The following is a 22996-nucleotide window of genomic DNA, read 5'->3' on the forward strand; positions in this document are numbered from 1 at the left end:
CGGCGACATAGGCGGCGTCTTGCGATCGCGAGCTTCTGCGGCGGTACAGAGAGGGTCAGTGACGACGAGAGAGGGAGAGAGAGAGAGGAGAGCAGCCTGGACGCACCGCTCGTGCGCGCTCTACTCGGACAAGCCCGCCCGCGAGCGAGCGGCAGAGCTGCTGCTCGATGCCGCCTCGCGTGCCCTCGTCCCAGCTCGACGCCTCACTCGATGACCTCGACGTCGCCTGCGACGATCATGGCCTCGACGTCCTCCCTCGCGAGGTGGTACTGCGCGCCCTTCTTGAGGTTGATCCGGTTCCCGCTCAGGAGCTCGACCTCGCCGACGTCGCGCGCGACGCGCACGTCGACCATGAGCTCCTTGGGCGGCGCGAGGTTGGTCCCGCCGCCGAGGAGGTCGACGGCGTCCATGAGCTGGGTCGCGCCCTCGTCGTCGTCGTCGTCGTCGTCGTCCGGGTCGCGCTCGTCGTCGTCGAAGCGGAACGACTCGTCGTCGCCCCTCGACGCGCCGCCTCGGCCGCCGCCACCGTACACGCTCGTCTTGAAGGCGAGGCACAGGTCGGCGTAGCCCTTGGCAAACTCCTCGTCGGTCGTCGTCATGGCCTTGCGCGTGTCGGTCTCGGCGCCGAACGCGGCGCTGAGGACGCCGCCGCTCTCCCAGAAGCGGTCGCGGAGGACGTCGATGCGCTGCTGGTGGTAGACGTACAGGGCGCGCTTGTTGCGGTTGAGGGCGAGGGCGGCGACGGTCAACTCGGCGGACACGCCGGGTGTAGGGGCGACGCCTTGCGAGCCGACAAAGGGGGCGGCCGTCTGGACGATCGACTGGGACAGCGAGTGCGACTCGCGGATGACGGTGCGCACGCCGGCCGTGTTGTACGGGAGGAGGGACCGCGTCTGCTGGGAGCGGTGCGCCTCGACGACGAGCTGCTGGGCGTTGTCTCCAAGCACTGTGGGTGAATGTGCGGGTTAGCTGGGGGTACACTCGAGAACGCGGGACAGCTGGACGCACTCTTGAGCGGGTTGAAGAGGCTGGAGGGCGCCGGAACCGACCGACGAGATGAAGTCGAGGAGGGGACGGTCGAGTCGAGGGACGGCGGACGCTGGCGCGAGGGCGTGTCTTGTCGGGTGCAGAGTCGGTGCAGGCAAGCAGCGCAGGCTTTTGCGCGGGGCCGGGTGAGAGACGAGCTGCGAGAGTGCTCGCGAGCAGGTGCAGCAACGACGAGCTCTCTCTGACGGGCCGCTCTCGCTCAGTTGGCTGCACAGAGCTGCTCGCTGTGTTCTCCAGAGCTCTCTGGTCCTCGCTAGCTCGCGACCGTGGCCCCGAACGAGCGATGCGGACCGCCGTCTCGCTTCCTTGAACCGCCAATAGCGCGAGCTTGTAATGCCGAATAGCAACTTGCTAGCGAGTGACAGGCTCGGTCGACTCGCAGATCGGGAGAGGGTGCGACCCGGTGCCATTCAGGGCTGCGAAACGCGACCGAGCGTGCCAGTTTGAGAAGGCGACGGAGAGAGCGCGACCGTTGGCCAAGATCGAGCTTGGCATCCTCCGCCTCGCTCGGCGGCCGAGCAGGGACGCGTCGCAACGCGGCCAGCTTCCCCTTCGAGAGAGCTCGAGTCTGTCTCCCTTCACGGCTCGTCCAGCACACCTCTTGCGCTCTCGCTCGCATCTGCCGGGTTCCTGTACCGACCAAGTCGCCCCGTCTGCGCTGCACCCGCACCGCCCACGCTCGTTACTCGCCCCGCCTCGCCTCGACCCCGGATCGAGGTGTGTTGATCTCGCTCGCCGCCCTTCCCTCCCGTCCTGTACAGCCCTGACCCTCGCGTTGCGCAGCGACTCGTACGTTCCTCGCACTCGGCATCGCGCCACCTCGCCCCCTCGTACCGCCGTCGCCGTGGGTGCGTCGCACCGCTTCCCCTCCCTCCCTCGCCTCCCACGACACGTCCCGTTCTGACGCGCTCTGCCCTCCCTGCAGCCGACTCTCCAGAGCACCCGCGCTTCCCGTACCCGCTGTCGTCGACCATGCGCGCCAAGAAGGACGCCTCGCGCCGCCCGAGCCTGCCGCCGACCGACGACCCGTTCTTCATCCGCCCCGTCCCGTCACCCACCTGCGCCTCGCCGAGCCAGCCCTTCAGCGCGCTCGCGTTCGACGAGCACATGGGCCTGCCTGCGCCGACGCATGCCGCGACGACGCGCAACAAGGACGGCGGCACCGGGCTCGGCAAGAAGCTTCTGTCGTTCCCGTGGACGCGCTCGGACAAGAAGCACGCGCCGCACCACCAGCTCAACCTCGTCGAGACGGCAGCAGCGACGGCGCAACCGGTCGCGTCGGGCAGCGGCGGCGCGGCACCCCCCATCACGGCGCTCCCGACCACCACCTCGCTGCCCCTCGGAATCTCCGGCTCGACATCGTTGCCCGTCGCCGCACCTGCCGACACGCTGCAGCGAGCGCGCCAGCGCCCGTCGTTCGTCGTCAGCAACTCGCACGTCCCGGGCCACCAGCAGAGCAACGCGTCGCTGTCGACCATCCGCACGACCTCGTCGTCGGCGTCGACCGCCCTGTTCTACTCGAGCGAGGACGGCGGCTGGCACTCCGAGGCGACGTCGCTCACGTCGTCGCCCGACAGCGGCCGCGACGACAAGTGCACGCCGCCGCACCTGCGCATGTGGCGCGTGCGCGGTCTCGCCGCCGAGGGCTCGACCACCCTGCCCGACATCGCCGAGCGCGAGAACGAGGACGTGCGCCTGAGCATCTACGACGGCCTCGTCCCGCCCAACGGCCGCGAGACGCCCACCCGCCGCAACTCGACGCCGATCCCGTCGGCCGTCGCCGTCATGCTCGGCGAGCCGTCGACGCCGCCGCGGCCCAAGCGCTACTCGGCCTCGAGCGTGACGCTGTCGCCCGCGTCGCAGGACAAGCTCGCGTCGGCGCGGCGCGAGGCCGCCGGCAGCGAGGCCGACGACGAGGTGTCGCCCCCTCGCGCGCGCCGCACGGTCCGCCGCGCCATCTCGCAGGACCTCCTCCTCGAGTCGCCGCAAAAAGGCGGCCGCCGCTTCTCGCCGTCGTCGCACCGCATCCCGTCGATCAGCTTCGAGGGCATCTCGATGGACGCCTTCTTCGCCGAGGTCGAGGCCAACGTCAACCTCGGGCTCGTCGCCGGCGGCAAGCGCTCGTCGCCGCCATCGTCTGCCTCGACCAAGCAGACGAGGCGTCGCACGCGGGTCCTTAGCGCCTACATGCCGCCGCCGTCGCCGCCGACGCAGCAGGCGCCGGTCGACGGGCCGGTCCTTGTCGAGGAGGACGAGGAGCTCGAGTCGCCGATCGTGCCCGTGGCGCACCTCGTCGACGAGGACGGTCCGCTTCTGGCCAAGGAGCCGAGCACGCCGCCCTCGCCGGGCCTCGCTCTCGACGTCCCGCGACCGCGACCGCACCCTCGCCGCTCATCCTCGCGCCCGGCCCCACTCGACGTCGCCGCCGCCAACGCGCTCTCGACCTGGGCGCCCATCTCGGCGCCGCTCCAGCCGAGCATCTCGCTCTGGTCGCCTCCCGCCGACGGCACTGCCTCGCCGTCGCCCGTCCGCACCATGGCGCTCCCGCCCGTCTCGCCGCCTCTCGCCGGCGGGTTCATTTTCTCGCCCCGAGTCGCCTCGTCGGACGAGCGCTCGCCCGGCCTCGCCGCCCCGTTCAACCCGGCGCCGTCGCCCGCCCTCAGCTCGACGTCGACGTTCAAGCCCTCGGACATCCCCGAGCTCCTCGTGTGCCCGCCGTCGCCACCGCTCGTCGGCGAGGAGCCCGTCCAGGCGCCGATCCGCCCGAGGCAGCGCCGCCAGTCGCTGCAGGCCCTGCCGCAGCGCGCGAGCCACGTCGTCACGGCGCCGCAGACGCAGGCCTCGCCGCCGCCGCCGCCCGTGCAGGCGCAGCGCTCGTCGTCGACTCGTCGTGCACCGCCTCGGCCGCTCACCATCATCAACGGGCCGACCAAGGTGACGGTCCTGCCCGAGAAGAAGACGGTGCGCCTGTCGAGCCGGGTCCAGGCGTCGAAGCGCAAGATGCAGGGCGCGCCCGCTCGGCCCATGTCGTCGCCTCCTCCTCCGCCGCTCGTGGAGGTGACGCCGCCGCCGCCTCCCTCGCTCCCGCTCCTCGACGAGTACGACCACGACGACGAGTACCAGCTCTCGTCACCCTCGTCGCCGACCCTGCCGTTCATCCCCGTGGACACGTACCGCCCGTCCGACGTCCTCCGCACCGACTTCCACCCGGCGCTCTCGGGCCTCACGGTCCCGGCGTCGCCGCAGCGGTCGCAGCACACGCCCGACTCGGACTCGTCCGACTGCGAGGAGACGCTGCACAACATGCTCCTGCGGCTCAACCGCCCGCACACGCCGCCGGCGCCGGCGAGCCTCTCGGCGGCGAGCAGCGAGGCGTCGCTCTCGCTCACCGAGCTCGCCCTCGAGCTGCACAACACGTCGCAGGCGCGCCTGTCGATGCTCGCGTGCGAGATGGGCAGCAGCACGAGCAGCAGCCGAGCCGGCTCGAGCTCGTCCAAGGAGAACGCCGCGTTCGGCCACGACGACCGCAGCGCGAGCGCGTGCTCGAGGCGCAGCGAGCGCCGCTACTCGCGCCTGTACGACGGCGTCGACATCGCGTACGTCGCCTCGCCGACGCCGCGCACGTGCGCTGCGCCCGAGGCCGTCTCGCCGACGTTCATGCACCAGTCGCTCGTCGCGCAGAGCGAGCACGGACGCGCCGGGCCCTCGTCGTGGGAGTCCGAGGCCGACGTCCCGACGTCGCCCATCGACGAGGACGACGACGAGTGCGCGACGCTCGAAAGCGAGCTCGACCGCACGCTCGCGACGCTCGTCGGCGAGCAGGCCGAGAGCGCCTTCTCGCCCACGTCCTCGTCCTCGGCCCAGTCGTCGTCGTCGTCGTCGGGCGCACCTCGTCGTCGCGCAGGACACACCCAGACCGACTCGGCGTCGTCGCTCGACTACCTCGGCGAGGCGCCCGGCGGCCCGAGCGCGTCGACGCCGGCTCGCGAGCGCGTCCCTCGCAGCGGCAGCCACGACTCGCAGCTCACGGCGTCGTCGTTCGACTCGAACGACTCGGAGGAGGGCGTCGTCTGCCTCGGCGAGCGCGTCAGCTGCATGTACAACGTCGGCGTCATCGGCGTCGCCATGTGAGGGAGAGGAGGAGGTCGTCGTCGTCCTTGGAGGGCTCGAGCGCTGGTCGTTCCTCGTCGTACATTTTGTAGCACCGTACATCTCTCGTGGGCTGTATGTCTATCGTGCATCGAGCTTTGTCGTCCGTATCTCTGTGCGCTCGGTCCCCGTCGCGAGAGGAGCAGCGAGGAAAGCTCTCGCCCGTCTCTGTAGGTCGCTCTCGTCGCTCTCGTCGCTGTGCAGGTCGTAGACTCGGTGCACTCATCGCTGGGTCGCTCGAATCCCGGCTCGCAGAAAAAGAGGCCCGAGGCCTCGTCGCAGCGCACGATCTCTCTCCCGCCGGCGCACCCGCAATTTCCATGAAGTGCTTCGCCAGATCTGCAAATGGATACTGCAGGGATGCATTGCGCTCATAACGAGGGTCGTGGGAGGGGTAACAAACTGGTGCGCGAGGGTCGGGGGTACAACGGCTTCGAGGCCGGCAAGGGTGGTGGACAAACGACAGAGGCGGGGGATGCGGATGAGGGAGGGCGTGCAGAGGCACCTATACAGGGTGAGGGAGCGAGACGAGCGGGCTTACATGCCCCAGGTCTCGATGCGCTCGGCGCAGGTGCCAAAGACGCGGTCCCAGAGGCGCGACTGCTTGCCGTAGCTGCGGGAACGAGACGAGGGTCAGGGTCGACGTCGGCGAGGAGAGGATGCCCCGAGAGCGAGAGAGAGAGGGGGACGCACTTCTTGCCCGACTTGCCGAAGCGGTGGTGCAGGTCGTGGTCCTCGACGGCGAGGCCGGCGCCGAACGCCTCGAGCGGCCACAGGATCGGGTGGCACCAGTGCGCACGAACGCCCGAGTGACCGAGCATCTCGACGTACTGTGCGCGAGGAGGAGGAGGCGATCGTCAGTCGGGCTCCGGCGAAAGAAGTGCGGCGAGGACGGAAGTCGCCGAGGCCGAACTCAGGGCAGTCGTCGGCGACGGCGACGATGGCGAGAGGGAAAAGAGGACGAGGAGCTCACGATCGTGTAGGCGAGAGTGATGTAGCCCTCGGAGAAGGTCATGGGCACGACGAGCGACGTGAGGAGCGGGATCGTCAAGACCTCGAGGAACTCCTGCTTCTCCTCGGCGAGGATGGCGAGGATGGCGGTCGGGTGCTTGGTCGTGTGGTGGTGCTGCGGTTCAAGAAACGTCAGTCTGTGCGCGTTCACTGGCGAGGAGAGGCGGGAGCGAGACGGACCTTGTGGATGTTCCAGAGGTAGTCGACCTCGTGCGTCGCACTGCGGGCGAGAAAGGCGAGTCAGATCTCTGCCGCTCGAGGATTCGCCACCGGGAGGAAGAGAGGAATAGAGTGTCGAGGACGCACCGGTGGTAGACGTAGAAGAAGTAGTCGAGAGTGACCTCCCACAGGGCGAGGCGGATCGGGAACGACCACGAAAAGTCGAACAGCGGGTTCTGGACACCCTTGTCGTAGTTGAGGTAGAAGTCGATGCCAGTGCGGATGATCATGTAGGCGAGGATGCCGCCGGCGAGGTGGTTGACCGACTTGTCGGGCGTGCGGTCGCGGCCGATCTGCTTCTCGTCGAACGTGCCGAGCTTGACGCAGTAGCCCGACATGCGCGTGACGACCTGGAGCGCGAAACCCATGAAGCACAGGATGTAGAACGGGTAGGCGAGGGCGAACGGCCACTTGTACTCTGTGCGAGAGGGCGGATCAGTGACGAGTACGGGAGGGGAACAAGGAGGACGATGGGGACGACGCACGGGGGAAGGCGATGTAGGCCATCTGGTGCAGGACGAGCGGGACGAAGGCGCGCGACAGGATGAAGATGTTCTCCTTCCACACGGGCTGGACCGGCGGCAGGCCGCGGTCGATCGAGTCGTCCTTGAGCTCATGCATCTCGGGCGGGCACGTCGCGAGGTTGCAGATCTGCTCGGCCATCGTCATCTCGGACGGGTCCTTGAGGTACTGTGGGTGGGCGAGCGGGCGAAGGTCAGTCAGGCTACTCGGGGCGAGAGGAGAAGGAGAGAGTCGAGGACGCACGAAGGTGGATGGCGGACGGCGGTCGACCTTCTGCTTGGTGGTTCGAGGCGCGGGCGCCTTGGGGTGCTCTGGGTCGGCGGCATACGAGATTGGCGTCTCGGACGGGGTCGTCGAGCTGTCCGACCCGATGGACGACGACGAGTTGCGGCGGTACGGGTGCGAGAGCTTGTTGTCGCGGGGCGTGACGCCTGTCGCGGCGGCGAGGGCGGCTGAACTCATGGTGGAAGGCGTGTGTCGAGTGTGGTGAAGGCGGAAGAGAGGATGACGGCGTCGAACGGGGACAAGTCGAGCGCGGCGGCGACCTCGTCACCGTCGAGCTCGGAATGGAAAGTGACGGCCACCGAGCGATCTTCCGGCCAGGGCGATAGCGCACGAGGGCCCGCCAGTGGCGCACTCTGGCAATCGGCAGGCCTGGGGAAGGGGCGAACAAGTTCGAGCGGTCGAAGTGGTCGCCGCCGCCCGTGACGAGGTCGAGGAGGATGAGGAGGAGGCGATCGCGGCTTGTGGCTCGGCCGGCGAGACTAGCGGCGCAGGCGTTGGCGAAAGATGCGCATGCAAGGTTGCGCGGTCGTGCGTCGCCGTCTGGCCGCCCTGGCGCCGAGTCGAGAGGTGCGAGGTGAGGCGAAGCGGGCGGGGAGGCGAGAGGGAGCGACGAGCTCTCGAGTGGCTGCTGGCGGGGTCTCGCGGTAGCTGTTGTGCTCGCGAGTGCGACTGCTGAATCGGACGGCGGGCTCGAGCTGTTGGTGCGAACGGAGCTCAGTCGAGAGATGAGGACGAGAGCCGCCGAGCTGATGAGGGTCGAGCCCACCCCAGCCACCTGCTCGGCCAGCTTGCTGCTCGTACAGTCGTGCTCGACTACTCGACAAGCATCCTCTTGACAAGCCTCGACCGGCTCCTGCGATTGAGCGCGAGAAGGATGGCTCCGGCTGCGACCACCAGGTGAGCCGTCTCTTCCTCACCGTCCAGCCCTTGTGTGGGTCCAGCAGCTCGCAAAACTGCTGCTGAAGCCCCCCGTATCCCGCTGCAGTACCCGCCAGACCATCGAGCGAGGGTGGGCCGACCTCGAACCTCCCTCCCCACCGCAACCTCGACCAGCCGACAGCTACGAGGCCCGCCTCGCCAGGGCCAAGACGCTCCGCCAGAAGGTACGTCCCTTCTCTCTCTGCCCCTTCCTTCGAGCGTGCAAGCGCGCTCACCGCTCGCACCTCGCGCACGCAGTTCCCCCTCCTGCGGCCCTTCGTCACCATCTGCTCGTCGACCACCCGCGACCTGTGCCCCGACAGCTCGACCTGCACCAACGTCCACTTTGTCCGCGCCCTGCGCCCGCACACCGAGGTCTCGCTCGGCGACTGCTCGTACCTCAACACCTGCCACCGCCACGAGTGCCGCTACGTCCACTGGGTCCTCGAGGACCCGCTCGACGCGCCGCCGCTCAACACGCCGTTGCAGGTCGAGGCGCCCACAGGCGACGACGACGAGCCGCTCCCGCCCCAGTGGATCAACGCCGACCTGCGCTCGCTCGACATCTCGGTCCTCGGCAAGTTTGACGTCGTCGTCGCAGATCCGCCCTGGGCCATCCACCAAGAGGTGCGCCTCCCTCTCATCGCCGTCTTTGTCTTTGTGAGACGTCGCTCATGGCGTCGTACCTCCTGCAGCTCCCGTACGGCACCTTGACCGACGACGAGATGATGCGCATGCCGGTCGGCGAGATGCAGGACGAGGGCGGGCTTCTCTTCTTGTGGGTCACCGGTCGAGCGATGGAGCTCGGAAGGGAGTGTCTCAAGGCGTGGGGGTGCGTCCTCGTCTCTCTTTTTTCCCCTCTCTCGATGGCGCCTCTTCGAGTCTCGAGGCTGACTTTGCGCTTCGACCCTTGCGCGCAGGTACGAGCGCATCGACGAGCTCGTGTGGATCAAGACGAACCAGCTGCAGGGCCTCATTCGGACCGGTGCGTGCGCGCCGCCCTCAATCTCTCTTTCCCTCGTCGCGCTCACACCCTCGTCTCGAGCAGGTCGCACCGGTCACTGGCTCAACCACTCGAAGGAGGTGCGTCCCTCTCGTTCTTCTGTGCTTCTCCCTGCCTCTCATTGACGAGCGCTCGAGTCCACCCTGCAGCACTGCCTCGTCGCCGTCCGCAAGTCGACCACGGACCCGAGCGCGCCTCCTCGCCTCCCGGCGTGGTTCAACAAGGGCCTCGACACGCAGGTCCTCCTCGCCGAGGTCCGTCAGACGTCGCGCAAGCCAGACGAGCTGTACGACATGATCGAGCGCATCGTCGGCGGCAGGGCAAAGGGGAGGAAGGTCGAGCTCTTTGGGCGGACGCACAACTTGAGGCGCGGGTGGTGCGTCCTGCGCGCTCTCTCGTTCTCTTCTGTGGATATAGGCGACCATCACGAGCGGCACTGACGCCCTCGCCTGCGCAGGTGGACCCTCGGCAACCAGCTGGGCGACCGCGACCAGGTATTCGAGGCCGACATCGTCTCCCGCATCACCGCCCGGTGCGTCCTCTCTCCCTCTCCTGTCCTCCTCGCGCCGCAGCCGGCGGTCACTGACATTCTCTCGACCGCAGCTATCCCGAGCGCAGCCTCGCCCTCCTCGACCCAAAGACACTCGCGCCGGCCCGCTCAACTTGAGCCTCGCGCCTCGCACAGACACTCTTGTAGAAGCTTTCTTGGACGCATCGAGACGGGTTCCTCGACCGAATCGTACCGAGAGGGAAAGTACTGCTATAGTTGCTCTGGCTCGTCTCGCCCGGCTCCTCGTTCTACGCCTTCTCCTCGATCCCCCACGTCTTCCTGTACCACTCGAGCTCCTTCTCCATCGCCCTCTTGCGGTTCTCCTTCTGACGGAACCCGTGCCCCTCGCCGTCAAAGAGGATCATCTCGGCGACGCCGCCGTTGGCGTGGATGCGGTCGAGCATGACCTGGGCCTGAGCGGGCGGCACGACGCGGTCCTCGGAGCCCTGGAGGAGCAGGAGCGGCGCCGTGATCTGCGAGGCCTTGTTGAGCGGCGAGCGGTCTGTGGGACGACGGAGCCGAGGCCGGGTCAGTGGTCGTGCGACGGCGGCGAGAGAGGGAGGAGAGAAAAAGGGGACGCGCCGTGATAGTATTGCGGGACCTCGTCGGGCGTGCCGCCGAGGAGCTTGAACAGGTAGTTCGACTCGAACTGTTCGCGAGAAAGAGAGGTCGTCAAGGCTGTCCGAAAGGAAGAGGGAAAGAGAGAGAGGGAGAGAGGCGCACCTTGTGCGTGTCGTCGGCGAGGAGGGCAAGGTCCGAGATGCCGTAGCTGGAGCAGCCCGCCGTGAAGACCTTGCTGTCGGTCAAGGCCGCGAGAACGGTGAAGCCGCCTGCGAGCGAGGGAGTGGAGGAAGACCGCGTCGTCAGGTCGAGAAGGAAGAGAAGGCGAGAGAGGGCAAGCGAGGCGCACCTGCCGAGCCGCCCGTGATGGCGACCTTGTCCTTGTCGACCTTGCCCTCCTTGACGAGGTGCTCGACGCACGCGATCGTGTCGTTGACGTCGACGACGCCCCACTGGCCCGCAAGGCGCTCCCGGAAGTCCTTGCCGTACCCTGCTCGAGGTAGAGGGTCAGTGCGGCCCTCCTGACGAACGAGAGGCCGAGGGAAAGGTGACGACGGACCGCTGCTCCCGCCGTAGTCGACGTCGACGTAGGCGAAGCCCCTCGAGGTAAAGAAGGCGACGGTCCAGTCGAGCCCGCGCCGAGCGGCCGAGGTCGGCCCGCCGTGACAGTGCGTGACGAGCGGCGGCGTCGCCCCCTCGGGGCCGGCGTGCGAGCCCGACGACGGCGGGTAGAAGATGGCGTACGCCGTCGAGCCGTCCGGCGTCGAGTACGAGATCTTGCTGCCCTCGGGGACGAAGGACGAGTCGACCGAGGCCGACGACGAGAGCTTGAGGATCTCCTCCTTGACGCCGGCCTTGGCCGAGGATGACGATGACGGGAGCGTGAGGAGGGAGATGAGGGATGGCGTGGCGGCGGGAGAGGCGAGGACGACGACCTCGGCTGGCGACACGACGCGCAGGGTCGAAATCGAGACGCAGGGGGTCGGGACGAGGTACGAGGTGCCATCGGCGAGCGAGATGACGCGCAAAGCGCCGCCACTGGCGGTCGAGATCCAGGTCGAGGGCGAGAGCGGGCCGTGCGTCGACTGGCCGAGCATCCAGTCGGGGCCTGCAGACGTTCAGAGAGTCAGGTCGGCCGTCTCGAAAGAGAGGCGAAAGAGGGGACGCACTGCCGACGTCGGCGCCAGACGGCTCGTTGAGGACGAGCTTGACGTCCTTGTCGCCCTCGGGCTCGAACGAGTACAGCTCGTAGAAGCCAGTGCGGTCGCTCAGGAACACGAGCTTCTCGGGCGCGCCGTCTTCGCTCGACAGGGCCCACCGCGGCTGGCTCACGCTCTCGACGTTCTTGGCCGCACCGGCGACCTTGACGGCCGAACCAGGCTTGACGAGCTGCGCCGTGTTGACGGCGCCGGACGAGTCGAGCGCGACAGGGGCGACCCAGAGCTCGCTCCCCTCCCAGGGCCTGCGGGATGCGTCGTGCCTATCAATAGCCCGTACCAAGCAAATCGAGAGGATGAGAGGGACGCACATGTCGGGGTGGTTCCACTGGATCCAGCACAGGTACTTGCCCGAGGGCGACCAACGAGCCGAGGCATAAAAGTCGGCGCCCGACACGACCGTGTCGACCTTGCCCTTGCCCGACGAGCTCGAGATGACGCCGAGGGTGTTGACGACCGTCGAGGGCGTGTCCTTGGTGTGGTCCTCGACGACGGCGAGCGTGACGCCGGGCTGAGACGGGTGCGGCGCAAAGTCGGCGAAACGAAGGACGGAGCTCTCTGCGGGCGCCGAGGGTGGGGTCAGGATCTCGTGTGAGGGGCTGAGAAAGAACGTGGCGGACGCACCTGGCGTGAACTGCTCGGGCTGGCTCCAGGCGCCGTCGTCACCTCGCTCGACGCGGTATGCGGGTCCCTCGAACGACGAGAAGATGATCGACTTGTCGCTCTCGAACGTCCATGGTGCTCCACCGTACTCGTGGACCCTGTCGGAAGGAAGGTGGGTCAGCTCGAGGTTCGCTTGGCCGCAGGATTGACTCGGAGGTGGTCGAGGGGGAGAGGACGGACCTGGTGCGCGCGTTCCACTTTGGGTCGGGGAGGACCTGGTCCTGCTTGCCGCCGAGCTGCTGGAAGACGAGTGCGCTGCGGCCCTTCTCCTCTGGCCTGCCCTCGGTCCAGGCGAGAGCGCGAGAGGTGGGGGAGACGACGAGGTCTCCGAGCGAGACGGCCGACGAGAGGACGAGGTCGGTCGTGATCGGGGAGGGCCAGCTGCCGAACGGTGCGTGCGTCTTGGTCATGGCGGTAGCGATAGAGCGGGCTGAGAGCGAGAGTCGCGAGAGCATGCGAGGGGAACGCACCTCGCGGCGTCGGCCCTCCCTTGCACCTCCGCCCCCTCGCCCAACTCGGCTCCGACCGCGCTGCGCCGACACGACGAGCCTAGCTGCACCTTGCAGCACCTCCTTGGCCACCGCGCTGTGCTCCTGCTGCGCGCGCCGCCGCCCCTCGATCGTCATCAACCTCCCACTTCGCGCCCTTCTCTCGAGTCGTCTCACAGTCGAGCGGGTCGGCCGACTTGCTCGAGCGCCTCCTGGAGGTACTGCGCAGCCCCCTGCACCAAACTCGGCACGATCAGCTGCTGCCGGCGTCTGGTTCAGCCCTGGTCGCCGCCCTCGCTGCTCGTGGCACCTCTTCGTGCGCACTTGCCGCCAGGCTCGGCTTCGGTGGCAGCCAGCCTTCACGATCTGCCAAGGCGACGGAGCTGCCTTCGCGTCGCCGACGCTCAGTGTGCATCGCTGAGCGAGCTGCGCGAGCATGAGCTGCCGGGCTCAGCTCGTCGCGCCGGCCGCTTGCTCCCGCATGGCGCGGCAACGCTCTTTCGCGCACCGCCACGACCAACACGGCGTGTGATTGGGTCGAGGTCGGTGCGGCTAGCTTCGCTGTGTGTCCAGCTGTGGCGAACCGCCCTCGCCGGTTCGCTAGCTCGCTGTCTCGAGCCCTCGAAACCGCTGTCTTTCTGCGCAGAAGCAGAGCTTTCCTCGACGGGACGAGCTCATGCGCCCGTCTGAGCGTGTGTGTTCGAGAGAGAGCGGGCTGAGCGGGTCAAAGCGCCCTTCTTTCCGCCCGCCCTCGTCGGAGGGATCACCTCCACGTCCTCCAGACTGGAGCCGGATAGCGGAAGCTGCTCTTTCCGAGGTCTTGGTTGCGAGCGCCGTCGGCGACAGAGCAAGCTTGCTGAGGCGGGTCGGTCTGACAGTTTCCTCTCGGCCGCCGCGGCCATCGGAGGAGACCTTCCGGCTCGCTCGAAAGCTCCGCACTCGAGCGTGGGGCAGGGAGGGGGTGCTGACACGATCACAGTCGAGCGCGTGCGCTGTTTTCTTTGAGCGAGGGGCGACCACCGCAGCGAGACGGAAGTTGCGCTCCGCGACCAAGTCGGAGCCGACGACAGCTCGCTCTTGCTCTTGGTCTCGCTCTCGCACAGCTGCAGACTTGCTACACTCTACAGCAAGCTCGCGAACAGCACACCCAACAGCCGACACGACCTGCGACGATGCCGTCGGCGCCCTCCTCCTCCCCACACCGCGAGTCGGGTTCTCCTCGAGTGTCGCATGTCGACGTGGCCATCATTGGCGCAGGGCCAGCAGGATGCATGGTGCGCACTCTGTCCCCTCTGTGCGTCCCACCCCCGCAGAGCCCGAACTGACCACTCTGTCCCCGCCCCCTTGCCGATGACAGGCAGCAGACGTCCTCTCGCGGTACACCGACCGCGGCTTGTCGGTCCGGGTCTTCGACAAGCGCAGCGCAAAGCTGGACAACGGTGCGCCCTACTCTCTCTTAGTTCTTGACGATCGAGGCCGCCAGGAACTGACCCTCTTCTCCCGCCGACCCTCCTCGACTCCTCGACCGCCTCGTCTGCCGCCACTTTTCGCGCCTCACGCCTGCAGGTCAAGCCGACGGCATCAACTCGCGCACGCTCGAGATCTTCGAGAGCCTCGGATTCGTCGAGAGCATCGACAAGGAGGGTTCACGTATGGTCCGTCCACTTTCTCCTTCCTCTCGCTGGACTGCCGAACCCGACTAACGCTTGCCCGGCGCAGAGCGAGATCAACTTCTGGAACCCGGATCCCGAGACGGGCCGGCTCATCCGCACTGGCAAGATGTACGTCTCCTTCCCTCCCTCGTCTCGGCCGGCGACGACCTCGCACTGACCCAGAACTCGTTCGACAGCCCCGACACGATCCCTGGTCTTTCTCGCTTTCAGCAGACGATCTTGCATCAAGGTGCGCCCGTCACTCTTGTACCCGACCGTTGTGAGCCCGACCTAACGCCTCATCTCTCGCAGGTCGTGTCGAGGCTCACCTGCTCGAGGACGCCGCAGTACGCCCGCTCCCTCCGCTTTCCCTTCCTCTCGAGTCGTACTGACCCAGGTCTCGTCCGCAGAAACACTCGAAGGGCGCCATCGTGCCCGAGCGGTCAATGCTCCCCGAGTCGCTCGACGTCGACGAGTCGCTCGTGTCCGACCTGGACGCCTACCCGATCACGCTCGCGGTCCGCCACCTGTCGGACGACGAGTCGAACCCGAACGGCTACGCCGGCGACGCAGCCGGCACCCGTAGCGGCCTGTTCCGCAGCTCGCTCCTGTCGGCCGAGGAGGAGGAGGCGCTGTACCACCAGAACGGCGCGCACGCCGAGCGGGTCGAGGTCGTCAAGGCCAAGTACCTCGTCGGCTGCGACGGTGCGCATTCGTGGACCCGGCGGCAGCTCGGCATCAAGATGGTGGGCGACCAGACGACGTTCGTGTGGGGCGTCCTCGACATGATCCCCTTGACCAACTTTGTGCGTCTCTGTCTCCTTCTTCAACCTGTCCCGCCCATACTGACCCTCCCGCGTGACCGACCCGCAGCCCGACATCCGCATGCGCTGCGCCGTCCACTCGGCCAACGCCGGCTCGATCATGGTCATCCCGCAGGTGCGTCGCTCGGACCCCTTTCTCTCGCCGTCACCTCCCTCGCCTCGCTCACCTCGTCCTCGTCCCGTCACAGGAGCGAGATCTCGTGCGCCTGTACATCCAGCTCCCGATCCAGGTCCGGCCCGGCGAGCGCGCCGACAAGTCGCAGTTCACGCCCGACTTTATCCTCGAGACGGCTCGCAAGGTCCTGCACCCGTACACGCTCGAGACCGAGCACATCGAGTGGTACACGGGCTACCACATCAACCAGCGCCTGACCAACTCGTTCGGCGTCCACAACCGCGTCTTCCTCGCCGGCGACGCTTGCCACACCCACTCGCGTGCGTCCCGCCGTCCCTCCCTCCCTTCTCTACGGGCCAACGTACTGACACTTGTCGTCGACCGCAGCCAAGGCGGGGCAGGGCATGAACACGTCGATGCAAGACACGTGGAACCTGTGCTGGAAGCGTGCGTCCCCTCGTCCTGTTCCCTCCTTTCCTCGTCCTCCAAAACTGACCCCTCGTCCGTCCTCGCACAGTCGGCGCCGTCGCGACTGGTATCGCCAAGCACGAGCTCTTGCAGACCTACTCGGACGAGCGCCAGGTCGTCGCGCAGCAGCTCATCGACTTTGACAAGAAGTTCTCCAAGCTCTTTTCGGGCAAGCCGTCGGCGGCCGACGACCTCGACGACGGCGTCGACCTCAAAGAGTTCAAGGACGTGTTCGTCGCCGGCAACCGCTTCGGCGCCGGCATGTCGATCAACTACGCCGACTCGTCCGTCGTCGGCAAGGACGGGTCCAAGGGCGGCATCCAGTCGAAGCAGCACCTCGCCGCCAATCTGCCCGTCGGCGAGCGCTTCTACAGCGCCCAGGTCGTCAACCAGGCGTCGGCAACCGCCGACCAGCTCACGACCCGCATCCCGTTCACGGGCGCGTTCCGCCTCCTCGTCTTCCCCGGCGACGTGACCAAGCCCGCCGCCATGGACCGCCTCATCAAGCTCGCCGACTACCTCGACGGCCCCGACAGCGTCGTCAGCGAGTACACGCCCGCCAACCTGCCTCGTTGGTCCGTCGTCGACCCGATCACGATCCGTGCGTCCCTGCTCTCCCTCCCCTCTCTCGGCCTCGAGCCGCTCACTCACCCTTTCTCTCCCTCGACAGACTGCGCACCACGCACCGCGGTCGAGCTGTACGACTTTCCGCAACCGTCGATCTTCTACCCGCACAACTACAAGCGCATCTTTGCCGACGAGCCTTCTTGTGCGTCGCCTTCTCCAACCTCGCTCGTTCGGGCACATCTCTGACGACGAGCTTCCTCTACAGATCATCGCGGCGACGGCAAGGCGTACGAGACGTACGGTATCTCGAAGGAGGAAGGCGCCATCGTCGTCGTCCGTCCCGACCAATGTGCGTCCCCTCTCTCTTTCCCGCCCTCGCCCTCCCCCGACTCACATCCCGCGCTCGTCCGCAGACACCGGCCTCGTCGTTGGTCTCGAGGACACCGACCTCCTCGACGAGTACTTTGCCCGCATCCTGCGGCCGGCCAAGGACGGCGGGTTCCCGGCGAGCAAGGTCGACAAGGTCTCGCCGCCCGACTGGAGCAAGGTTGCGCACCAGGAGATCAACAAGTCCGTCGCGCTCGTCGCACTCTCTCCCTCTCTCTCTCTTTGTCAAGCTCGTCTCGACGCAGCAGTATTGACGCCAGATGTCGTGCGCAGGACCCTCGCCGTCGCCGAGCTCGGAGCGAGCTAGAAGGGCTAGAGGGACGGAACGAGAGCTTCTTTGGTACTGCCGTAGCGAGCCAGATCCCGTGTGTGTAATCACAGAGTTTTCGGCTAAACCGAGAGTTCCTTCGAGGACGAGGACTCGCACGTGGAGAAGCGAGTTGTCGAGGGGGAGCGAGCGCCTGTCATGCTCGCGGCGAACGCCTTTGCAAAGCTCTTCGTGCCTCCTCACTGCGTGCACTGCGAGCGAGAGCGAGAGCGAGCGCGACACCGCGAGAAACGCAAGCAGGCCAACGGCAGGCGGTCCGTGCGTGCGTCGACGAAGCGATCCCTCCTCGACGCACAGTTCTGCAGCTGCGCTTGACCTGGCAAAGCTCGCAGTATCTCTCGAGAACAGCGACACGACGATGCAAGAGAAGTATCGCGTTGCAGAGAGAGAGACTCAGACGGTCGCCTTGATGGCGGCGAGCACGTCCTCCATGCCCTGGGTCTCGCGCGCCCGCTTCTCTGCCTTGCGCGCCTTCTTCGCCGCGCGCTCGTCGTCCTCGTTCCGCTCGCGCTCCTTGCCCGCCGCCGCCCCGCCGGGCGCGCTCGAGCCCTTGGTCGCCGCCGCCGCCGCAAAGATCTCGTCGACCTCGTCCGCCTTGCGCTCGCGCTTCTTCTTCCTCTTGCCGCCCTCGTCGACCGCCGTAGCCGTCGTGGCCGCAGCGGGAGGCGGCTTGGGCTGCGCCGCCTCGGCCTCGGCGCGCTGGCGGTCCTTCTCCTCCTGCGTGGCGCGCGCCATCTTGGCCTTCCAGTCGTCGCGGCGGCGGCCCCACAGCGGCAGCTCGAGCTTGCGCGCGAAGAAGTGGGCGTACGCCGAACGCTGCAAGTCCGACTGCTTGTCGAACAGGCTCGCCGCCATCTTGTCCTTGAGGTAGACGTCGGCCGAGGCGAAGCAGCGCTCGGCGACGCGCGAGCCGATGCGGTCGTCGGCGATCGTGTGGAAGTGGCCGAGGAGCGACATGATGAAGGAGCGCAGGGCGCGAGGCGGGGTCGTCGGCGAGGTGAGAAGGACGTCGAGGATGCGGGAGGACGTGGCCGAACGGGTGATGGCGAGGAAGTCGTCGAACGAGAGCGAGGCAAGGCTGGAGAGGAAAGCGCTCGTCAGGCGTCGCCTGCATGAGAGAGAGAGAGCTCGGACGGACCTGTCGAAGATGACCTGCTGATGCGGCGCGTGCAACTGGAGCCACGTCTGGATGAGGACCGAGCCCTGGGTGGTCGGCTCGGGCGTCGCGTCGGGCTTGAGCTTTTGCCAATGCTGCGTGCGTGCGAGTGCGTGAGTCACCGTGTCGGTCGACTGCGATCGAGGAGAGGAACGAGAGACGCACAATGAGGCGGTTGAGGGTGAGCAAACAGGGCACGGCGAGCTTGCGGTCCTCGGCGGCCGACAAGCCGAACGTGTCGAGGAGAAGCTGTGTACGGGTGAAGGAGAGTCAGTCGAGGACGCAGAGAGAGAGAGAGAGAGAGGGAAGAGAGAGAGGGACGCACGTCAGACACCTCGGCCTCGCACGCGCCGAGCCTGGTCGCGCTCTCGAGCAGGGCCCGCAGCACGCCCGTGCGGTAGTTGTCGATCCACTCGCCCCTCCTCTCCTGCGCGATGCCCCTCAACTCGACGAGGAGCGCGCCGAGCTGCTGCTCGTCGAGGCGCGAGATGCCGACGGCGACGACAAAGTTGGCGACGGCGTTGGCCGCGAGGCGGTGCACCTTGCCGACGAAGAAGCCCTGCCACAGGGCGTCGAACACGGGCTTGGGCGCGAGCTGGAGGAGCATCTCGAACGTCGGCGAGCTCGCCGGGTGGCGCAGCAGGCCGGCGAGGTACTCCTCGCGCAAGTCCTGGTTCGCCGACGCGCCGGCGCCGACGCCCGCTGCGCTGCCGAGCGCTACCTCGCTGACGAGCCCGACGAGGATGCGGTCGGCCCACCCGCCGGGTGCCCACCCGCCAGGCTGCAGCGCCTCGAGCTCGACGAGGATGCGCATGACCGGGCCGGCGACGTCGTGCAGAGCGGCACGGCGGACGCCCTCGCCCGCGATCGTCGCCGTCGGGAGGCTGACGCCGGCGTGGTCGACCGCGGCGCCGTCGAGCTCGTCGAGCGCGGCGTACAGGTCCTTGAGCGCCGCGGCAAACTCGGCCGGGGTCGCGAACCGCTGCTCGGCCGCCGACGCCTTGCCCTTGCCCTTGGTGTCCTTGTCCTTGGTGAACGAGGCATCGTCCGACAGCCAGTTCTTGCCGAGCGACGCGCCCTGGCCCTTGCGGAACTGGGCCGACTTCTTGCTGCGCGACTTGGGGTCGGCCGACGAGGTGGCGACGCCAGAGAAGACGAGGAGGAGGATGCGGATGCAGTGCGAGGCGAACGGGTCGTAGATGAGGGTCGTGATGGTCGGGAGGAGCTCGGTGAGGAGCGAGGTGAGGAGGGCCGTCATGGTCGGGAGCTCGGCGGCGTCGTCGCCGGCGGATGCGGGTGCGGGTGCGACGTTGCCGCGAGTCTGTGCGACGGGCGAGTGTCAGTCCTGTCCGGGGAAACAGAGGCAAAGGGGAACGCAAGGGACGCACCTCGCGGTCGACCGTCTCGCCGGCGAGCTCGAACAGGGTCTGGAGGACGTGGCTCGCGTGGCGGTGCTTGACGAGGCGCTCAAACTCGCCAGTGAAGCGGTCGAGGAGGACGCGCTTGGCAAAGTCGTCCATGGCGTACAGGAGGCGCTCGAGGACGACGCTCGTCTCGTGGTCGCCGGCGAGGGCGATCTCGTGGCCCGACAGCGACTCGAGGGCCGAGCGGAGGAGGAGCGGACGCTCGTCCTCGACCTCCTCCTCGACCTCGTCGCCGTCCTCGTTGACGACGATCTGCGTCTCGCGCTGGCCGTGACCCATCTGCGTCATCTCCTCGATCTGCTCCGACAGGCGCGCGAAGTAGGCCTTGGTGTCGGGGTCGGGTTCGGGGAGCGCGTTCGGGTCGGGCATGCCGTTGTTGCCGCGCGAGCCCGACGCCGACGGGAGCGAGTTCCACTCCATCTGCGACTTGCGCTCGCGCAGGCGCTTCTCGCGCTCGAGCTGGGCGGCCGCCTCCTGCTCCTCCTGCTCGCGCTTGATCTGTGGGCGCATGGGCAGGTGAGCGGGGCGGACGGGTGCGCCAGAGAGAGAGAGAGAGAGAGAGACGGGACGCACACGCTTCTCCTCCTTGCGGCTGACGGTGCTCTTGCGCTGGCGAGGGCGCGGCATGGTGGGTGAGCAGAGGGCGAGGTGGATGAGGTGCGGCGAGGCTCGGCGGGTCGGCGGTGCTGCTCAAGGGCTGGCGAGTCGGTGTCGAAGGATGCGGAGCAAGCTAAGCAGAGCTAGGAGCTCGATGCTGGAGTGTAGACGAGAGCGGGAGATGAAGCCGCCGTGCCGTCGAGCTCGAGAGCTGCGCCCCGTCGCCATCTCCGCGGACTCGGCTCGTCTGCGCCTTCTCTGGCTTTCGAGCCAGTCTGACTACGCTCTTACTGGTCGAACTCGAGCCGAACAGCGCCTCGAGCTGCTCTCGCCGCCGAGCTCGACCGCTCTCCTCGATCGACGGCTATCTTTCGCCGCTGGCGCTACGAGGGCGAGCTACTTGGCAAGCGTACGCGTACAAGCGAGCGCGGGCAACGCTGCGAGCGCCAGAGCGGCGCTGCCGGCGGTGCCGTGTCTCGGCGAGCGATCTCGTCGCTCTCCCCGCCAAGTTCGCTGAGCGCTTCTCGCCGCTCTCGCTCGCTCCCTCGCACCGCAACCATGTCACTCAGGACGGTGCTCACGATCGCTGGCTCGGGTGCGTCCCTCGGCCAAGTCTGCGGTCCCCACGAGCGGTCGCTCACTCGCCTCCCTTGACTCCCCTCCTCCCCACCTCTCGCTGCGACTCTCGCCTTCGACAACAGACAGCGGCGCAGGCGCGGGCATCCAGGCCGACCTCAAGACCATCGCCGCCCACCACTGCTACGGCACGAGCGTCATCACGGCCATCACGGCGCAGAACACGCTCGGCGTCCAGAGCGTCGAGGGCGTCTCGCCCGCCATGGTCGCCGCCCAGATCGACTCGGTCCTCGACGACATCGGCGCCGACGCCATCAAGACGGGCATGCTCTTCGGCGAGGACACGATCCGCGCCGTCGTTCGCTCGCTCGAGAAGCGCTTCGGCAAGGCCAAGGAGGGCGGTCGCGACGCCGCCAAGCTCGTCCTCGACCCGGTCTGTGTCAGCACGTCGGGCCACTCGCTCCTGCCCCTCGACGCCGTCGACTCGCTCCGCGCCGACCTCCTCCCGTGGGCCACCGTCGTCACGCCCAACGTCCCCGAAGCCGAGTTCCTCGTCGGCTGGGCCAAGGGCTCGATCACGTCCGTCGACGACATGCGCCGGTGCGCAGCCGAGCTTGCGGGCAAGGGCGTGCGGTGGGTCTACCTCAAGGGCGGCCATCTGCCGCTGCCCAAGGGCGACGAGGGCGACAAGGTCGTCGTCGACCTCCTGTACGACGGCGAGTCGGGCGAGACGTCGACCGAGGAGCGGCGGTACCTCGACGTCAAGAACACGCACGGTACCGGGTGCACCTTGGCGGCGGCGGTCGCGTCAGGGTTGGCGCAGGGCAAGACGGGTGCGTCCTCTCCTTTATCTCCTCTTCTCGAGCCGTCCCTCCTCTCCTCGACCTGACGTTCGCTTGTCCCACAGTGAGCGACGCCGTGTCGGACGCAGGAGACTACGTCGCCGCCGCCATCGCCGCCTCTTATCCCGTCGGTCGAGGAGCCGGCCCCGTCAACCACTTCCACTCGCTCATGCCCCGATCTCTCCCCTTGCCCAACCACCACTCGCCGACGCCCTTTACCGACTACCTCATCCGATACGCCGGCGACGCCTGGAGCCGATACGTTAACCACGAGTTCCCCAACAGCCTCGCCGCAGGCACGGCCAAGGTCGAGGCGTTTTTGCACTTTCTTCAGCAAGACTTTCACTTCCTCAAAGTGAGCTCAAGCCTCTTTCGTCTCTCTCAAGAGGCCGCGTGCGACGTCTCGAGCAGCTCTGACCCGTCCCTGGTGCGCCCGCAGCAATACGCTCGCGCCAACGCGCTCGCCGCGTTTAAGACCGAGGACATGGCGCTCATGCAGGGCTCGACGCACATCGTCAACGATGTCCTCAAGGAGACCGAGATGCACGTCAAGGTGCGTCCCTGCTCGCCTCTCGCATGCGGTCGAGCTCGGCATCGTCGCTCGGACCCCCTGACCTTCTCGCTCTCTCTCTCGCCGCGCAGTACTGCGAGACCTACGGCATCAGTCGAGAGCAGCTGCAGGCGATCCCGGAGAGCGTCACCAACATCGCCTACACGCGCTACGTCCTCGACGTCTCGTCCAAGGGCGACCTACTCGATGCCCGAGTCGTGGTGCGTCCCCTCGCCTTCTCGCCGTCCTTCTTCCCGGCCGCCATCTCTCGCGTCTCTCGATCGACATAGCTCACTCCTCACTTTCCGCAGACTGCGCCCTGCCTGATTGGCTACGGGCACGTCGGCGCTCGCCTCGTCTCGTCGTCGCCAGGCGTCGTCGTCGACTCGAACGCCGAGACGAACCCGTTCTTCGGCTGGATACAGGAGTATGGCGGTGAGTGGTACCAGGGCTGCGTCAAGACGGGTATCGGTGCGCTCGCCTTCCTCCTCTCTCTCTCTCTCTCTCTCTCGCCCCCTCGCCAACTCGAGCTCCTCTTCCTCGCCGCACAGTCCTCCTCGAACAGACGCTCGCCAAGTCGCCCGTCTCGGCCCAGCGCCTCGACGAGCTCGCGCGCATCTTTGTCAAGGCGACCGAGCTCGAGATCGCGTTCTGGGATGCGGCCGTCGTTGCCGGCGAGAAGACGCGCGCCGAGGTCATGAGCCACGAGGGGCTGCCCGTCTAGAGCCAGACGGTCGGGCAGCGCAGGAGCCGCAGCAGAGTAGCAGTGACCGAGTACGACCCCATCTAGATGTGCAACCAGCAGCGGTGCCGCAGTGTTACGTTCTCGCTCGGGCCTCGTCGAGAGTATCTCGAGCCTCGCTTTTCTCTGAGCCAC

At 67.5% G+C, this 22996-nt stretch overlaps 8 protein-coding genes across 8 annotated transcripts; 4 read left to right on the plus strand and 4 right to left on the minus strand.

The window, feature by feature from the left end:
* Positions 1 to 203: 203 nt before the first annotated feature.
* Positions 204 to 1542, minus strand: RHOBADRAFT_45119 (uncharacterized protein; the record flags this gene model as incomplete). Its single annotated transcript, XM_018414544.1, has 3 exons — positions 204 to 946; positions 1009 to 1116; positions 1518 to 1542. The coding sequence occupies 3 exons, from the start codon at positions 1540 to 1542 to the stop codon at positions 204 to 206; spliced, it is 876 nt and encodes a 291-aa protein (XP_018269876.1).
* A 477-nt stretch (positions 1543 to 2019) lies between these two features.
* On the plus strand, positions 2020 to 5308 carry RHOBADRAFT_54424 (uncharacterized protein; the record flags this gene model as incomplete). Its single annotated transcript, XM_018417300.1, has 1 exon — positions 2020 to 5308. One exon carries the CDS (start codon positions 2020 to 2022, stop codon positions 5176 to 5178), a length of 3159 nt encoding a protein of 1052 aa, XP_018269877.1. The 3' UTR covers positions 5179 to 5308.
* Positions 5309 to 5733: 425 nt separating this feature from the next.
* On the minus strand, positions 5734 to 7047 carry RHOBADRAFT_16397 (uncharacterized protein; the record flags this gene model as incomplete). Its single annotated transcript, XM_018412312.1, has 6 exons — positions 5734 to 5809; positions 5890 to 6026; positions 6170 to 6322; positions 6388 to 6427; positions 6514 to 6844; positions 6912 to 7047. The coding sequence occupies 6 exons, from the start codon at positions 7045 to 7047 to the stop codon at positions 5734 to 5736; spliced, it is 873 nt and encodes a 290-aa protein (XP_018269878.1).
* Positions 7048 to 8107: 1060 nt separating this feature from the next.
* On the plus strand, positions 8108 to 9887 carry RHOBADRAFT_54425 (uncharacterized protein; the record flags this gene model as incomplete). Its single annotated transcript, XM_018417301.1, has 9 exons — positions 8108 to 8130; positions 8219 to 8336; positions 8410 to 8778; positions 8847 to 8983; positions 9072 to 9136; positions 9200 to 9234; positions 9304 to 9530; positions 9612 to 9686; positions 9758 to 9887. The coding sequence occupies 9 exons, from the start codon at positions 8108 to 8110 to the stop codon at positions 9819 to 9821; spliced, it is 1113 nt and encodes a 370-aa protein (XP_018269879.1). The 3' UTR covers positions 9822 to 9887.
* An 11-nt stretch (positions 9888 to 9898) lies between these two features.
* RHOBADRAFT_54426 (uncharacterized protein) lies at positions 9899 to 12576 on the minus strand. Its single transcript, XM_018417302.1, has 9 exons — positions 12326 to 12576; positions 12107 to 12243; positions 11794 to 12040; positions 11435 to 11727; positions 10825 to 11373; positions 10615 to 10755; positions 10428 to 10534; positions 10306 to 10353; positions 9899 to 10186 (listed from the first exon to the last, which is right to left on the minus strand). Exons 1-9 carry the CDS (start codon positions 12553 to 12555, stop codon positions 9953 to 9955), a joined length of 1986 nt encoding a protein of 661 aa, XP_018269880.1. The 5' UTR covers positions 12556 to 12576; the 3' UTR covers positions 9899 to 9952.
* Positions 12577 to 13805: 1229 nt separating this feature from the next.
* RHOBADRAFT_54427 (uncharacterized protein) lies at positions 13806 to 17046 on the plus strand (the record flags this gene model as incomplete). Its single annotated transcript, XM_018417303.1, has 15 exons — positions 13806 to 13907; positions 13991 to 14072; positions 14200 to 14288; positions 14353 to 14414; positions 14483 to 14535; positions 14598 to 14632; positions 14696 to 15091; positions 15159 to 15224; positions 15298 to 15544; positions 15612 to 15671; positions 15742 to 16293; positions 16363 to 16461; positions 16525 to 16608; positions 16673 to 16829; positions 16920 to 17046. 15 exons carry the CDS (start codon positions 13806 to 13808, stop codon positions 16951 to 16953), a joined length of 2118 nt encoding a protein of 705 aa, XP_018269881.1. The 3' UTR covers positions 16954 to 17046.
* A 282-nt stretch (positions 17047 to 17328) lies between these two features.
* On the minus strand, positions 17329 to 20181 carry RHOBADRAFT_54428 (uncharacterized protein; the record flags this gene model as incomplete). Its single annotated transcript, XM_018417304.1, has 6 exons — positions 17329 to 18052; positions 18113 to 18225; positions 18296 to 18379; positions 18456 to 19451; positions 19519 to 20052; positions 20128 to 20181. 6 exons carry the CDS (start codon positions 20179 to 20181, stop codon positions 17368 to 17370), a joined length of 2466 nt encoding a protein of 821 aa, XP_018269882.1. The 3' UTR covers positions 17329 to 17367.
* Positions 20182 to 20697: 516 nt separating this feature from the next.
* RHOBADRAFT_66675 (uncharacterized protein) lies at positions 20698 to 22939 on the plus strand. Its single transcript, XM_018419037.1, has 7 exons — positions 20698 to 20746; positions 20853 to 21560; positions 21635 to 21924; positions 22009 to 22122; positions 22212 to 22340; positions 22431 to 22590; positions 22671 to 22939. The coding sequence occupies exons 1-7, from the start codon at positions 20710 to 20712 to the stop codon at positions 22841 to 22843; spliced, it is 1611 nt and encodes a 536-aa protein (XP_018269883.1). The 5' UTR covers positions 20698 to 20709; the 3' UTR covers positions 22844 to 22939.
* The last annotated feature ends 57 nt before the right edge of the window (positions 22940 to 22996 follow it).

The sequence above is a fragment of the Rhodotorula graminis genome (genome assembly GCF_001329695.1).
Source record: "Rhodotorula graminis WP1 unplaced genomic scaffold RHOBAscaffold_9, whole genome shotgun sequence".
NCBI lineage: Eukaryota > Fungi > Basidiomycota > Microbotryomycetes > Sporidiobolales > Sporidiobolaceae > Rhodotorula > Rhodotorula graminis.

Bases quoted from the DNA above. Each gene is read 5' to 3' on its own strand.
- RHOBADRAFT_54426 (XM_018417302.1), bottom strand. From the start codon at position 12,555: ATGACCAAGACGCACGCACCGTTCGGCAGCTGGCCCTCCCCGATCACG. The intron at 12,041-12,106 runs GTGCGTCCGCCA...CGGCGCCCGCAG, and splicing joins GCCCGAGCAGTTCACGCCAG to AGAGCTCCGTCCTTCGTTTC. The intron at 11,374-11,434 runs GTGCGTCCCCTC...GAACGTCTGCAG, and splicing joins GTCTGGCGCCGACGTCGGCA to GCCCCGACTGGATGCTCGGC.
- RHOBADRAFT_66675 (XM_018419037.1), top strand. From the start codon at position 20,710: ATGTCACTCAGGACGGTGCTCACGATCGCTGGCTCGG. The intron at 22,123-22,211 runs GTGCGTCCCTGC...CTCGCCGCGCAG, and splicing joins AGACCGAGATGCACGTCAAG to TACTGCGAGACCTACGGCAT. The intron at 22,341-22,430 runs GTGCGTCCCCTC...CACTTTCCGCAG, and splicing joins TACTCGATGCCCGAGTCGTG to ACTGCGCCCTGCCTGATTGG.